General features: G+C 45.9%; 1 protein-coding gene across 3 annotated transcripts in view; it reads left to right on the forward strand.

Moving 5' to 3' along the window:
- Positions 1-7,009: 7,009 nt before the first annotated feature.
- The window catches only part of IL20RA (interleukin 20 receptor subunit alpha), a 33,518-nt gene continuing 23,444 nt past the window's right edge, over positions 7,010-17,083 (forward strand). For 2 of the 3 annotated variants that reach the window (XR_012766508.1, XM_075446571.1), the window contains exon 1: positions 7,010-7,100. Coding sequence is in view for 1 of the 3 variants with exons in the window: in XM_075446571.1 (XP_075302686.1) it covers positions 7,016-7,100 (85 nt within the window). In the remaining 2 variants the exon portion in view is untranslated. The remainder of the gene's footprint in view (positions 7,101-17,083) is intronic. The other variant, XM_075446584.1, reaches the window with a different exon arrangement.

Below are 17,083 nucleotides of genomic sequence, written 5' to 3' on the forward strand. Positions count from 1 at the left end.
ATTATTTATATGGAACTAAGCCTGCTTCATTCATTTGAATGACAGTTTCAACCGTCTCTTATGATTTATTAAGTATTTGCAATCTTTTTCTTTTTCTTTGTTATATTATCATAGCACGTCAGTATCACTTTGAATGGGATGGTTTCCACTCTTTTCCCAAGGGGATGAGAGCAATATAATGTCTGTGTTGATTACATTATGGCAAAACCTTTAAAAGCATGGCTTCTTTAATTCATGGTTTCTTGAATATGCCCATATTTTTGCACAGGTAGTTTCTGAATGGCAGTGCTGCCAGGCCAAGTTAGGCCACTGTCTGAAAGGTGATCCCCACAGTAAGCACACTTTAGGTACAGTTCTGGATGTGCCGTGCCTACCTGTGTGATGGCCGTTCAGTCTACACATCTGCAGCAAACCCTGCCCTGTGTGGTGGCTCCAGTCTTCTTGCACGTGTGATGATGAGCCCTGACAACGTAAGTTATCCAGACTCAGGCCTCTCCGATTCTTAAGGCATGACTGACTCTGGGCACCTAGGTTAATAATTATGTGTGGCTTTATAGCTGCCTGAACAAGGGCACTAATTGCAACAAGATCTTCCAAAGCGAATTGGAGGCCTCCATTTTAGGAAGACACCTAAAATAGGTGTTGTTGTCAAAACATGAACACTTGAACAGGTGACTTTTTAAAGCTTAGGCATGTTAGCCATCTAAATATGGTAGTCCCCCCAAAAAAACACCCTTAAAAAACCTGCAGCTGCTCAAAAATAATTTGTGAACATAGAGTAAGCACACAAATATAGATGTCAGACCTAGACCCAGCAGAGATTGCATCATTCTTCTACTTCTCAAGACAGGAATGATACATATAGCAGCAGGGGACACAGCTGAGACACCTGTCTGCAGTTTCTAGGCCAGGTGCCATAGTATGAAGGGCATCTTGTACTCTGAGGACCCAGGCAGGAACATGTTTCTCTCCTGTTTCAGCAGTTTCCTAGACTCATTTGTGTTCTGCAAGGCAGTATCTTAAGGTTATAAATGTTTCTGATAAACAAGAAGTCTGGTTTGCAGGACAGGCACATTTTTTATCGTACCATGTTCCTGGTTTTCTGAAGGTCCAGGAGAGACCTCCTGGGAGTCATGCTAGAACCTTCCTACTCTGCACAGCAGGATTTCTCTCGCTATGTCTCTCTGTACTGCTTAATTATCCAGTAGATTAACAAAGAGAAGAGGATGAAAGAAATAAAATGGCTTGACCAGCTCAGTGAGACCTATGCATACAAATGACTTACTGAATCATTATTTTCCTCTACTAACACCTCCCCAAGAGACAGCAGAGTGATATGCAATTCATGGCATCCATCCAGGCTGCTCTTGATCCCACCTAATACTTGGGTGCAACCTTATGATATTCTGGACTTTGTTTTCCGAGGACAGGATAAATAAAGTCTTTTCAGGAAGGATGTCAGTTGGTTTCCTCTTGAGGAGGCATTAACTGATTTCCACCAGCCAAGGATCTTAACTCAGAGGCACACTTCATATTGCACACTGTTGGGCTCAAACATATCTCAGAGCTCTTTGTGCTTCAGTGAGTGTCCTGGGTCAAGCTCAGTTGGGAGAGTACTGTTATGACTATTACTTCTCTGTCTAGGTTAGATTTTTCCACCTCAATGAACTCACCTTCAATTTAGTTTTACGAAACGGAAGGAGTGCTCTTGGCTGTGGTCAGCGCTTGTCTGGACTATGCAAATCAGGATTTGTAAATACACCGTTCAAAATAGCTCTGCAGCTGTAACTTTGGAGGGTGGAAGAATGGTTTTCACTTCCCTTATTGAAATGGTGTAACTTGATGGGTTTTGATAATACCAGTAGATGGATTCAAATCAAGACCACATGCTGCATCCTCCTACATTGAACATCTGATGCAATGTGATGGTGAATCATAGCCTTCCTAGTTGAATTAGAGACAGGGAACAACTCTGGTAAAGGTGTTAACAAGTGTGGTCACTGGAAGGGTTACCATGCTTTCCTGCTCTGTCAGCCCTTACAGTAGGCAGTTTAGTTTTATAGAAGTTATTGACAGCATGGTCGATTCAGCGGTTTGAGGTATTTCACTGGGAGAAGACCATTTACTTTGGCATTTCCTTGTCGATAAAATCCAGCTCGGAGTGAATAGCTATATCTGCACTGACATCTGCAACAGTCAAGAAGGTCTCTTGAGGAAGACTCGCTTCAATTCAGCCATGATGGGGGGGACATGAGGGTTAGCTGAAGATGGGACCTTTCCATGTGGCACAGACAGCACTGCCACTCTGGCTGCTATGGAAGGGGATGGGGTGGACAAGGAGGTGTATCTCCATTTCCACCCTTTTCACTTCAGGGAGCCGGTATGCAAAGCATCCACACACATGCTGGAGCTTGGATATCAGAACTTTTTCCTTGGTCAAGTTTGCATTTATTAGCAACAGCTTGTTAGGGGCAGGAGGCAAAGCAGTTGTGAAAGATCCACAGTTTAATAACCTTTAGAGTATGTACCAATCTCATTCACCTGAGCTTGTGCTTTAGGGAGTGCTCTGTAAAGATGTATTTCTAATTACAGCTGTGGGAAAGAAGGATTTTTGGTTGATGCTGATTTGTTTTACTTATGAGTTTAAGATCACTTATTTCGTTTGGTCAATCAATCTACAAAGAGCAAAGGAAGATGCAAGAAGTAACTTTTAAGGTGTTTCAGTTCACTGTGAGCAACAGTAGCACTGTCTGAGACATCTCTTTTTCCAAAGTTCTGGAGGAGAATACTGTTTAAATGAGATCTGTTGATCACTTACACAAGTTCTTCATGAAATAGAAATATCAGGTCCTTTTGTTTCAGCCTATGACTGCAAATAACTGCTATTTTGCTTACCTTGTAAATCATCAACTTCTATATAACCTTTTATAGTAAATGGCAAAAATATCTTAGGAAACAAGATGATGAAGAATCTCTTTCACAAGAGTTACTTTATAGGGGAAGATGAATAACCATTGTTACACTGAAACCAGTAGCATGAGGAATAACCTGTAAACTCTGTCTGGAGGAACATGACTCATCAACCAAAACTTTCTTCAGTAACACTCAGAACAAGTTTACTTTGCGCTCCTCAGCTTTCTCTTTGAAAGCTCTGACAGATTCTTGTATTGGGGAAGGAAAAAATGCTATTCAACTTATTGTTGCCTAAGAATATACTTTATTTATTTTCAAAGTGTAACTGAATTTCACCATCAAAAGAGAGAATCACAAATGAATGGGTTTTGTTTGTGTTCTCCCCTGGATACTTTCTTGTTACAATTTTCTGTGTAGCAGCATGGAGGGTGGCAAATCTAGCCGTCGAGCAGTCTTCGCGTTGATATGGACAGTGTGCACTTATTTCCCATCTGTCTTCTACCGAGCTGAACAGCAAGACTATTGCCTCTGGACTGCACCGGCAAAACCTAGCAGCCTGCACCTGAGTTATAACCTGGCTGGCAGAATACAGATTTACAGCGCAGTACTGGTGAGTACGCAAAGGAGGTCGCAAACATGAAAGGAGTAAAACTGCACATTATCAGAGCAAAAGCATCCCAGTCTAACCCTAAATCAATTGGTTAAACCAAAAAAAACGTACTCACAACTGTAAGGTGGCTGGCATTCAGGATATACAAGGCACACGGGTCTGTTCCTACTGTGAGCACAAAACACAAACAACATCTTTCTCAGTTCTGCATCTGGATTTCAAAACATAAGTCTGATAGCATCTTTCAATGTTTTCAAGCACTTCTTATTTTAAGTTCCACTGGAGAATACTAAACTGCAACTGTTCTATCGCATTAATGCAAAGGCAAAAATTTCCTGAAATGCTTTCTGAGTAACAGTGTAAGTTTGACTTTTCCATGTATAATTTAAAAATTGGCCAGGTCAGACTCCCTGCATGTTTATTTACAACCATTTAAATATTTCCATAGAAAGATCAGTTTTGCAAGGCTGGGTTGGATCATGGCCACATCGCTGAACTTTCCAGTTCCTTCCTAATGCTCACGTTGTTCTTTATTAATACATTCGGCAATGTCTGATGCTATCTGCATTGAAACGAGTCTTTTATTTATGCTCCTGAGTTATTTACAGCGTAAAGCGCAGGCTCTCATTTCCTGAGGCAATCTCTCTGTTTGCTAGTGGGAGGAAAAGTCACAGAAACATTTTTGTCTTCACCGTTCAGCAGGCACAGATTCAGGGGGGATACATCAGAAGCCTGATGTTCTAGACTAAAATCAAATTCTATTTTGTCCAAACAAGTTTTTTTTTATTGTTTGTGGAAAATAAATGTGATCGGTAGTAATATCTGTGCAGTCCATCTACCTCACTTTTTGTCCGTTAACACACCCAATAGTAGTCACCACCCAAGTGTAGCCAACATATCACCACCATCTGGCATAAACACAAGGCCAGACACTGCATGCCTCACTCAGGCAAATTTCCAATGGAAGCCAACCGCAACGCAGCCTGAGAAAGAAGCGTAGGATTACAGCTAGTATGGAAGCCAAAAGCTGTGTGTATTCATGCAGACATTCACACATCCATGTGCACTGCTCCACAAAATAAACATTTTTCTTAGAAACATGAGCAGTACTTGGAATGAGAGGGGGATTGCTGAAAAGCACAACCATGGCTTGATTTCAGTTGTATCTCGCATGGTCAGGGAAAGGGTGGAAAAAAAAGGATCCCTGCAGTTTCAGCCTGATGCATTCAAGCTGGTTAACATCCCTGACCCTCTGAAGACCCTCTCAAGCGCAGCATCTCCTCCCTCCTGCTGGGCTTCTGGGGCTGAGGAGGTCAGCTGGAGAAGCAAAGAAACACCCCAAGCCTGGCAGCAAGTTCCTTGGAGAAGCAAGCTGCTCCTTACACCGGCCACACAGCATCTGATCAGGAAAGATCATCATCTCTTTCCCACGCTTGTTTGACAAAGGCAGGAGCTAATCCTGACAACATCAACATCTCATGGCCCTGACAGCTAAAAAGGAGTATAAATCAACAAAACAAGGGTTGGATTTTTTTTTGCAAAATTAACTGTTACATAATCCTAAATGGACTTCTGACATATTCCATTGTATAAATAACTTCACTTCTTGAACTATTACAATAAAAAAAAAATTATTCAACCAACTCCGTCTTTTAGCCACTTTGGATAGAAGTTACTTTCTGCTCTTAACCACTCTCTTCTACAACTGATCTCGAGTAAATCTGCAGAGGTTAAGGGTTAATCCAAATTTGCTGTGTTGTAAATGAAAGACACTCTGTCCTGCTAAAATTAGATTCTTCTATCACTACCTTGTTACGTATATCCTTTACTTCAGGAAAAAAAAGGAATTGGAAAAGAAAAAAACAAATTAAAATGGAAACAGAGCTCTGCTGTCATGGCTGGTAGAGGCAGTCAGAGGTGACAGCAGAAAGTATGGGCAGTACCATACTCTGGCAGGGAGCAAAGATATAAAACCGCTATTTTTATTCTTCCAGAAAAAAAAAAAAAGAAGAAAATGGAAAAGGGGATACTGACATGGAGGGGCTAGTTTCACTCCTTGTAACACCAACAGACTTTAGCTTCTTGTGACAGGGTTTCCAGTCTAGAAGCCAGGCTGAAGTCTTCCTCAGGCTTTAAGCCAAGTCAGCTGGGACATTTCCAAGAACAAGGGTAGGGGAATAAAAAAAACCACCAGAATGCCTCCTCCCCCCACTTCTGCTTAAGATGTCAATAATGCTTATCTGCAAGAGTTCAAGAAGTTTCAACTGAACGTGGAAAAATTTCCAGTTAGAGAAAGCAGTGTGGTCTCTATCAAAGTACCTTCTCGGTACCCGCGCTGACCATCGCTTCCAAGTGGATTGATACACAGCAGTCGGGCATCAGCTCTTGCTTGTAGAAAAGCCTGAGGGAAATGGCAGGGAGACAACTGGCGATGAGAGGACAGAGAAACTGAAAGCTGGCAAATGGGTGCCAGGACGGGGGTGTAAAATGGAAGGGAGCAAAACCACCACGAGGACAGTGACCAGGTCAGTTGGCAGGAAAGGAGCTGGCAGGGGTCCATCCGAGGGAAGGAGAATCATAGAATCATAGAATCATAGGTTGGAAAAGAGCTCTAAGATCATCAAGTCCAACCATCCACCCAACACCACCATTCCCACTAAACCTTATACTGAAGTGCCACATCTACATGTTTTTTTAACACCTCCAGGGATGGTGACCCAACCACCTGCCTGGGCAGCCTGTTCCAATGCCTGACCACTCTTTCTCTAAAGAAATTTTTCCCAGTATCTAATCTAAACCTCCCCTAACACACCTTGAGGCCATTGCCTCTTGTCCTATCGCTAGTTACCTGGGAGAAGAGACCAACACCTGCTTCACTACAGCCTCCTTTCAGGTAGCTGTAGAGAGCAATAAGGTCCCCCCCCTCAGCCTCCTCCAGAACAAACAGCCCCAGTTCCTTCAGTCGCTCCTCGTAAGATTTGTTCTCCAGACCCCTCACCAGCCTCGTTGCCCTTCTCTGGACACGCTCCAGCACCTCAATGTCTTTCTTGTAGTGAGGGGCCCAAAGCTGAACACAGTTCTCCAGGTGTGGCCTCACCAGTGCCGAGTAGAGGGGCACGATCACCTCCCTACTCCTGCTGGCCACACTATTCCTGAGACAAGCCAGGATGCCGTTGGCCTTCTTGGCCACCTGGGCACACTGCTGGCTCACGTTCAGCCGCCTGTCGACCAGCACCCCAAGGTCCTTTTCCGCTGGGCAGCTTTCCAGCCACTGCTCCCCAAGCCTGTAGCGCTGCGTGGGGCTGTTGTGACCCAAGTGCAGGACCCGGTGGGAGCACCCCCGCCCCGCACAGCCCCCCGCCCCGCCCCGCGCGCCCGGCCCCTCCCCGCCGCCCCGCGCGCTCCGCCCGCCGGCTCCTTCCACCTTGCGCAGCGGCGGCGGCGGGGAGCGGGGCGCGGGTCGCCCCCGGGCCGGGCGATGTGACCCCCCCCATGGGCGCCGGGCAGCCGCGGCGGGGGGCGGCCTGGCTGCTGGTGCTGCCGCTGCTCCTGCCGCCGCCCCCCGCGGCCCACGCAGGTAGGTGCCGGCGCTGCTCCCCCCCCCCCCCCCGCCGCCCCCTGGCCCCGGTCGCTCGCCGGGCCGGGGGAGGGAGCTGGGCCCCCCGCGCCGCGGGGCCCCGGGGGCCGTCTCGGTGCCGCGCTCCTCTCGCTCTGCCCGCGGCCGGGGCCGGGGCCGGGGCCGGGGTCGGGGTCGGGGCTCCGTGTGCCGCGCAGCCGTGCCTCTGCGTGACGCCCGTGTCCCGGGGCTCCGGCACGGAACTGCGGGAAGGGGACCGGGCGTTTCTGCGGTGGTGCCGCATCCCCTGCTCTGCTCCGTGGTCGGGCTGCAGCGAGGCGTTGCGAGCTGCGTGTGAAGGTGGTTCGGGCTGTGGGTTGGCAGCGCGCTCTGGAGATCGTCCTTCGGGTCAGGGCAACCCCCCGAGCATCTTTGGTGTCGGTGTCCGGCTGCCTGCTCGGCGGTCGCCAGGCCCGGGAGGGAGCCCACCGGAGCAACCGAGGGACAGACAAAAGCCACAGAAGCCACGCTGCTTGTTGGCAGAGGTATTCGGCCCGCGTGCCGGTGTCCCGAGTGGCTCCAGTCCCCGTCTCCCACCTGGAGACTGGAGCACTCCTCCAGTGACAGCCATGCGTCCAGGCCCAAGGAGGCCGAGGGGGCAGAGAAGGTGGCGGTGGGAGCAGTTCGGACCCCGAACGGTCTCCGGCACGAGCCGTGACGTTACCGAGTGGGAAAGAGCTTGTAACCCATCGCTGCTGGGTGTGTGCGCGCGGCGGGTCCCCGGCTGCTGCTGAAAGCATCACACGCAGTTTCTTTCTTAGTATCCGTCGAGTGTAAAACCGAGCAAGGTGTTGCAGAGATGAGCAGATCTTCTGAGAAACCCACTCTGTCTCCATGCTCTTGTTCTCTGCTGCAAGCGTTGCCTCCGACACTGAGTACCTAAGGGCAGAGTCTGCTCCCGTTTAAATCCACAGCAAAACTCCCAGATCGTGTGGGAGCTGGACGGTAGTGAGGAGCGTTCCTCGCACCCTGAATGCTCTCGAGTAGCACAGAGCACTCTGTCTCGGTTAGCTCTTACTGGTCCCTTGTGCATCAGTGATTTTGAGGGGCTTTCAGAGGTACCAGTCCCAGCTTCTTTTGAGGTAACTGACCACATCGTTTTCATCTTATTTAAGCCCGCTGATCATCACTGCAAGTGTTCTGGAAAATCTGTGTAACTGGCATTCAGTTGCCCTTTAAAAAAATTTGAAAATTGGATTACTGCTGCTTTCGATTCCAAAGAAGCTTTAGAAAAATGTCAAGGAGGTTGCGTAGGTTTTGTCTAATGGTTGTTAAAGGGAGAAGGGAATCTGTTTGCACATTCCTGAGGTTTTAGCTGGATGTGAGGTTTTAGCTGGATGTGATTTCGGGTTTTTGTTGACAGTCGGCAATACCAGCACGGAAGGGAGAGCTGTGCCTTTCACTGGAGGCTTAGAGCTTCCATTTTCACTTCTTTCAGCATGAGACAGTAGAATTTGGTTGAATTCAGCCTAGCAATGTTTTGCTACTAATGGAAAAAATTACATGAGGTGCGGAACTGTCATAGCAGTCCTCCTGCTCTTTCTGCAAAGTGTAGTGATAGGTAGCAGAGTCCCTTTTGGGTACTTTCTTCCAGCAGAAGACGCCTGGGTTGCCAGTCCCAAGCAGATGCTGTCCTGAAAATACTGCAGTTGCCCCGAGGGCTTGATCTGATCCTGGAGTAGGAACAGATAGTACCGGGACCCAAGGGACGTGAAAAGCAGTTTTACAGCAGGACTTCGTAGACTGAAAAACTTACATCTTACAGGATCTGTGCTGTGCCTACCCCTTTGGGATCTCTTGTTGAGTTCCTTTCTGAATTCTGTGGCAGCAACATTTAAATGCTAACGTAGTTGGACCTCTGCAAAACATCCAGCAGAACACCTTTTTCTTTCACCGTGGTGTGTTAGTGGGTACAACCTTATCTTTACTGGATTACAGCTACTGTTTCAGCCGTCTCTGGCTGTGTTCTGTTCTAGGGCACTGCTGTCTGATGAGCTGTGCCCACCAAACAGGCTGTCTGAGCATTACCTCCTTTTGCACAGGACAAAAATTTCACTCGTTGCTGCACCTTGGCGGGATTTTTATAAATTGGTGTTTCACTCACTGTTTAAAAACCTACACTGTAGAACAAATGAAAAAGCAAAGAAAATGCAAAATGGAAAAGCAAATGGAAAAAAAAAAAAGGAAAATTCACTGTTTAATCAACAGGATCAAGAAATGTAGCATGCTCCTCTTTATCATGTGGGAGAGTTTAGCAATTTTTGCAAGCAACTCATAAGGGTAGGAAGGAAAATCCTGAATTTTGGAAGTAGCAGGATGTTAATCTACTAATTTACCAAGGCCCATCTTAAATCCTTCCCCATGCTCTTAGTGGAAGTTTCCCTAACCGCATTCTTCTGCAGTTAGAGAAACCATTAAATTTCTGGCCCGTAGCATCCAGTATCTGTGTTGTAGATCTATACAGAAGAAAGAATCGAATGGGTACTACAATATATACTTATTCTGAGGAAAGGGAAATGAGCCCGAAAGCTGTACTGCAAAAACAGAAGCATTTTGATATATGTACGGAATGTTTACTGTTTTTGTTCAGGTAAGGCATGTGACTTTGGAGCAAATCTCTCAATTATTACACTTACTGTGCTACTGTCTGTGTTGTGGTGCAGTCTTGGAACTGGACTTCTTCTGGATGAAGCTGCCCTGGAAGATGTGCTTCATCAGCATATCTAATGCGAGTAGAGCTGATCCAGTCTTAAAAAGAAAAATCCTGAAGTGTGTGTAGCGTAGACAAGATTTTCTCAATGCCAACATTTTCTTGTAACAGACCTGCTCGTATTGGTTGCATTACTCACTAACATCGGCATAACCTTAGATCCCACTGGAGTTGGTATGTGGCTATACCAGCCATGTTTCTTATGATGGGACATTGAAAGCTTCCCCCTTTTAATGTTTTCTAATAGTTGAAAAAGTTTCTTGGTCCGCATTACACATCTGTTTCAGCGTATTTGTCTTTCATCTTCCACTTTATCGTGTTTTTACTAATAAATAGATCTACATTTTGAGAAGCAGCTTCGGGCCTCCCTTTAAGCAAATTTCAGTATGTTTTGTTTCATAGTTAGTAGAGCACTGAAATGCACAAAACATCCCTTTTGATCAAGATGTTGCTCTGAGAAACACAGGATAAAAGGGGTCACGCTATGGGCTTTGCAGTTAAGCCATTGAGCTGGAGTTCAGGGACCACACTGATGCCCAGAGGTATTTTATCATGTTAAAACCGCCCAGAAGGCAGGCAATATTCCAGCGGTAGTAATCCACTGCCTCCTCGCACAGCCCCAGAGAATCCTTGGGCAGGCTGCCTGAGGTCAGCATTCACAAAGCACTTTAAAAATGTGAAGTCCCTGTGTGGATGCCACTACTGGGCTCCAGAGGAGGGGAGAGACTGCTGTTTGCAGTTCACTCCCCCCAAAAACTGGGACAGCAGAAGCGACTTCCTCAGCTTATTTTGATAGAAACAAAGTCTGAACAGCCACTTTTATTCCTGCGTGAACACATGCTGTTTGAGCACAGTCGGAATTTATGAAGGACAGAAGTGAAATGCTTAGTTCCAAGTTGAGCAGTGCTGGGATGTTTTGGCATTGACACAAGGTGGTTTAAGGTACATTTTGGATCTGTGAAGAGGCTGATCTGTTGCATGGACACAGCCAGTAAGTATTAGCTAAAGTATTAAACAGCATACTGAAGTGTCAGATTATTTCATATATAAGGCATGCGGTGTGCACATAATAAATAGGCTAATCGCTCTGTGGATAAACTCTATGGTGTCTATGTCCTGAAGTTTCTAGATTGCACCTGAAGTGATGGCTGTACGATACCCAAACGCAGTGAGAACTCACAGACAATTGTCTTCTTTGATTAGCTAAATGATTTGAAAAAGAAAAAATATGTTCATGCAACAGTAGAGATGAGAAAAGCAGTGGGGAAGATGTTGTAAAATATAGTGATTTTTGAACCCTCAGAAACCTTGACAATTTTGTGCATGTAGTGTTTGGTATTACCTAGTATATGTCTATACACTCAGCAGGATTGAACTGCGTTTGTGGTGGTGGTAATCTGTGTGTTTACTAGAGAGGGCATTAAGCTTCAGTACTTGGAGTGGAAGTATATGGGAGGGCTGAGCTTGGTGGTTTTACGTGCTATTTTCTGGCTCGCTTGCCATTGTGAAGGAGAGAAGAATAAATCTAACATAGAAATAAATAAAAAGGGATATAGGCATAAGGAGAACTACAGTATATTAAGGAGGAGTGTCATGTTCGTGTAGTTGAAAGGCTCATCCTTATCTTCTCATCTCCAACTTCAAATCTCATGCCAGGCAGTTTCGGACAATGCTGCGATACGTGCCCTGGTGCTTGGCTTTGCTTATGATTTCCACAACTTGACAAGTTCTTATTGCCTGTTAATTAGGAATGGAAATGGTTAAAAGAGGTAGTTCATTCTATAGAGAAACTTCAAAGACCATTGGAATTTGTGATTAGAGTCCAAAACTTAGACCTGCGTTGCGGTTCCCCATGAGAACATTTAGGTTCACCATGGTAGCTGATAACCTTACCCTTCCGTGGCTGTTGTTCTCTAGTGGCCTTTGTAGCCTTAATTCCAAGAGAAGCAAGTGGTTAGGATTACTCAAGTTGTTTGTGCATGCGTGGTTCCAGTTTATGTTTGTTTTTATAGTTGTGGCTTGTACAGATTGACTTCTGCTGATTGATTTCTCTCCAAGAAGTGGTATTGATTGTCTGCAGCTACAGGATTAATAGCTAAGAGAGAGAAAAATCACCCTTTATGAGCCAAACGAGCTCCCATATTTTAAGAAGCTTAGCTTTGTAAGAGCCTGAATTCTGGAAGCCAGGCCCATCTCTGGGCAAAAATGAGGTTTTATGAGAGACCTGTGTTTAAAAGATGCACAGACCTCTTTGTGCTTTATACTTAGTGTACCAGTAACTTGCAGGTTTTTATCCGCTGCTCATCCTATCTTGAAAGAAATACAGTAAAGAAATGGAAACAAGCTGTAGCACTGGAGGTGTGGGTTACTTTAGATATGAAGAGTTTAAATAAAGTATGTCTCATTCTCGTGGAAAACAGATGACTTCTCCTGTCTGCCTGGCTTCTGCAAGAGTAATTTAAGGTCAATAAAGGGACAGGAGGAAGGCTGTAGTTCCTTCTTCCCTTCTTTATACACCAGCGCCTTGAGTTAAATTTCACCTGATAGCTTAGCTATTTTTCAGCCTTCCATTTTTCACTCCCATTTCTGTGATGGAAACAGGAATGTATCCAAAGAGAATTAAGAGAAGAAGAATGTTGCTTCAGGAAGTGCAAGGGTCTTACATGCTGGTACCAAGATTTATGTGTTTGAGTGTGACCACACTCCATACATAAAAGCACACACATGTGGGTATTACAGCTCTTAGATGAAAGGGGCTAATTTATTTCCTCCTAGTTTCTTAAAGGCTGGAGGGAGCATTTGAGCTAGTATTTATCATTGCAACTGCTTTGTACAAGACTTCACTTCTCTTGGTTTTCCTTGTCTTTTCTGAAAGTACATCAGTAGCCTGCTCTTAGTACCATATTCAAAATAGTAAAGTACAGGATGTGGCTCAGAAGCACTGAAAACAGACTGAGGCACGTGTAGTTGCTGACAGGGCTTTTTCCCACTGTAGGAAGGTAGCAGACAGACACAGAGGTAGACCTGTTCAGCTCTCTGAGTCTAAATCAACTTGCAGTAGCTCAGACGTAACCGAGAGCTAGCTTCTCTGCCAGCCCAGATGATAGTCGGGCTCCTCCTGAGCTCCTCAAAGTGTGTTGGCCGTTCTCTTGAACGACACCGCAGCTGTGGATCCAGCTGTGCGCATTACTGCCTTCAACGCCATTTCTGAGGTAGTCTTTCGTAACTTATGTGTGAAAGATGTAGATGATTATGCTGAATAACCTCCCCCGTACAGCAAAATCTGTTTAAATCTATAGGAGGGTAAATGAGTCTAAATCGTGACTGGTGATTTTAACAAAAAAACGCTTGTTGAGTACAGGAAAGATACTAAAAATAATACTATACCTATAATTAGGTACTGACTTGTTCAGATCTGAAATTACTGTGGGACACTGAACAGTCATACCGTGCCTCAAAACACACCAGCACGTACCTGAGAGGAGACCAACAGAAATGGGCGGGTACCCCAGGAAACCTTCATTTCTTCTGAGTTCTCTACAAGCAGTTGCTTCCCAGAGGTGTTTACATCCTTGGTCATCTGTGGGGAGAAGTGTAAATGTGAGGTGCAAGAGGGAAAAATAATTCTGCGAGTGCTTCGAGCGGCAGAGATTCTCAGCAGGCTGCCTCACGTCGGCTGGGGTATCACCGGCCGGTCTCCAGCACCACGCAAGAGACCAACCCTAGAGCCGTGCTGGCTGTCCCACGGGGTGAACTTGGAATTGCGTTTTGCCCTTTGCAAGCCCTGGCTGGGGAGTGGAAATAGGCCATTTATGATCCTGCAGACAGGGGTGGCTGTGTGACCTTGGCAGCCCGACTGCCTGCGAGAGACGAGGCATTGCAAGCTTGCTAGGAGTGTTGGTCCCTCCTGTCAGATCTTGGATGCAGAAAAAGGTGTTTGACTTGCATCTTTTGAGAATTGCCTTTCCCTCAGAAATGAAGGCAAGTGCTCAGCCTCTGCTGACATCACACTTAATCTCCTGCCCGAGGGGAAAATGTGGATGCAGAATCAAGGATTTCACTAATTAAATTAGTTTGAACTCCAAGAAAGGCAAAATCCTTTCTCTAGACAAGGCATCAGTAGGTCAGAGAGCAAGGAGCAACACCTATTAGGCAATAAATGTGATGCTGTCAGTTCTAACTGGACTGTTGTTGCCTAATATAAGTTAGCCAGTGCTAAGTGATGAAAGCCAAAACTACTTTTTGCTCAGTTTATATGTAAAAAATAGATGTTCTGTGTAAGGATGGGTTAGGAGTGTTTCAAAATGTGGGGTTTCAGGATTCGGCTGGTAACTGTCACACAGCTTAATTTTTACAACATTTCAAGCAAAAAGCCTGCTTAACCCTTGGGTATTTTGAAAAACAAATGTAAGATGTCAGAGGTATTCTAATTAAGCTTTCATTTTCTTGGCTGTTGGGTTGCAGTTATCTAAGTAGTAATAAATTGGTAATGGTAAACATGTTCTAGGAAGAAAAGAGAATCCTCAAAATTAAACACTGGACAGTTGGACTATTTTTGATATTTTATATAACTTCAAAACATCTGTTTTAAAAAGCAGCTATTGTGTCATGGAATTGTGTCCTTGTGGGGCACAAGGGCTTTTGAAATTTTAGTTCTTTTTGACAGAAAAATATTTTTGCATTCCAAACTTAACAAAAACTCACTCAATTTGATAATTAAAAAAAAGCACACCCCCAAAACTAAACACAAACCACCTCTGATGAATCATGACTCTGAAAGCCTTGAAGAGGTTGTAAGTAATTTTAGACAAGCACGCCTTGGATTTCTCTCACCTGGTTTCAGGCTAGTATTGACCACTCAGAATGAATAGAAAGCATACGTACACTAACTTTCTCCTGTTGGAGTGCATCAAGGAAGGCATTTTGCAGCAGGGCATGGTTGGATAGTACAAGCTCTACTCTTGCACTTGCAAACCTTCAATAGTGGGAAGAAAATTCAGTTTGTTTAGTTTCTGTCACACAGGTAAGCAAAAAGAAATGGATGTCAGCTGCCATGGCCCTCTCCAGCTGTCTCCTAGCAAGCCTTCAGTGGGCTGGGAAGGCATTTTTCTCCTTTCTGAAGCTGGGTCTTACTGGACTGAGTCTGAAATGCTCTTTGACCAATATTCTCTGTAGGGCCGTCTTTGTAAGTTAGGACATGGTTTGGATAAATAAACGCAAGGCTTCACACGGAGGAGGGGAGCATGTCAGGGCAAGCCGCAGCTTCAGGCCCCCCTTCTGCATCGCTCCCGTTCTTCGGGCTGTGTTTCCGCTCGCACTCTTTCCCCAGACGACCTCCGCTGGTTCACCTGTTCCCAATGGCAGCCGGCCTGTTTCTTCAGAAACAAACTCCACGTGCCCCAGTCCCGTCCTTCTCTCACATTTTCCCGCCTCTTCTCTCACGCTTTTCTGCCTCCTCCACCGCCTGGTTTACATTAACCATACGACTCTGGTCCTGTCCCCGTGTCTGTCTCCCCTGTGCCCCTTCCGAAGGGGGAGCGCTGGGCTCCTGCTCTGGGAGGGCAAGGGTGTGCTTTGCGGTTAGCCCTGAGTGCTGCTATGACTCGAGCAGGAAACCGCCTCCGCGCTCCTCCCCACATTCCCACCAGCGCTGCGCCAGCCAAAGGCTTTGGCCAGCCCGGCTTCACACCCCGTGGTCCCGCAGCTCCAGCAGCCCACCAGGAGAAAGGCAGCTAGCCTGCGATGACTCCTCCTCCTCCTCCTCGTTACCCAGCCTACTGGGTTCAAGTCTAAAATATTCAGCACAGAGAAAAACTCCCAAGCCCACTTAATTTTTAAAAAAATTAGCTCATTTATTTAAATTGCTGCTAAGATGACTAATATCAGGTAATGACATTTGCTAACATGTATTCCTGGATTTGCTGGGTTTCCCTTCCTCTCTGGAACTTCTGATCTCCAGTTATGGCTCAGTTGCCCTGCTCACCACCCGGAGTACTTGCTCGCATTCCTGTGTGGCCAGTGCCGGCTTGCCTGAGGCGGCAGATGTGCCAGAAATGACGGCCCCAACCCTCTGCTAGTGAGTGCCACCAAACACGACACTAAACGGACATTTGTTCTGACTGAGTGTGACCACATTTATGTTATGCTTAGGCATGCATTTGAGGGAATAGTTTTCACTGAGAACAGCACAACGATTGAAGCAGATGAGCTGGAGGAAGAAAAGAAAGCAAAAAATTCCTGAGAAAATGAAGAACAGCAGTATAGAAAGAGCAAGCAAGGTTTCACAGGAGTTTGGTGGAAGTCACCGAACGCTGAACAGGAAGACTACAGAAAGGGCAGTGGCTTACAGCATCGCGAGAGGCAAATGTTTACTCCGAAATTGCTTGGTGCGTCAGTGGTGTGTCTAAGCTCCCAGTGGGAAGAGGTGAATCAGGGACTCAGCCTGTTGGAGAGGCTGCCCTCTCACCGAGGTGTCAGACCATGGGTTAGCTGAAGTGGCACCTGCAACTGGTGAGGCACAGGGAGTGCCTGCAGCGTGGCCCGTAAATTTGATGCCCAGCACAAAGGAGCTGCTTCAATCAAAGTGCTCCCAAGGGCCACTTTCATATAAGAAAATACGACAGTAGTTTAAGCCAAAATCTCTGTCGTTGTCCGAAAAGCAGTTCCTTGTTGAAAATTCTGAGGCAATCGTAGCGGAGCAGTCCGCAGGGTTTACTGCTGTGGCTGTTGGGAAAAGCTACGTTGCAGCAAGGCTCACCTTTCCATCTCAACGCTTTCCACATCACTTTCTGTCTTAAATTATATCTTACAGCTGTCTAGAGAAGCCTTGTGCCCTTCTTTGCTGTTTTATTTTGTTGGATAATTTGGTGTTTGCACCCTTGTAGCCATGCCACAGCAAAATACAGCAAGTGATTGCTCTGCTTGTGAGCGCTGCGGCCAACACCAGTACTTCCACAGAAGGCTTTTGTGTGCCAACAGGTCAGCTTTCAGTGGGTCTTCTGCCTTCTCTCCACCCCAGAACAAGAGCCAGTGTACAGAAAAAAACCCTGTATTTTTATGTCTTTGTGTATTTTTATGCTTTGCAGCTGCTAGGTTACCTAACTCGAGTGAAAAGCGAACAAATCTGTTTATAGCGAGAGGGCACAGGTAGCTGCAGCTGTATTTGTTCCGTAGTGTTGAGATTAAACACGGCTGTTTGTCACAGAGTTAGGCAGTGGTGCCTCCTAGCAGATAA

This window comes from Opisthocomus hoazin, chromosome 2 (assembly GCF_030867145.1).
Source record: "Opisthocomus hoazin isolate bOpiHoa1 chromosome 2, bOpiHoa1.hap1, whole genome shotgun sequence".
In the NCBI taxonomy this organism is placed as follows: domain Eukaryota; kingdom Metazoa; phylum Chordata; class Aves; order Opisthocomiformes; family Opisthocomidae; genus Opisthocomus; species Opisthocomus hoazin.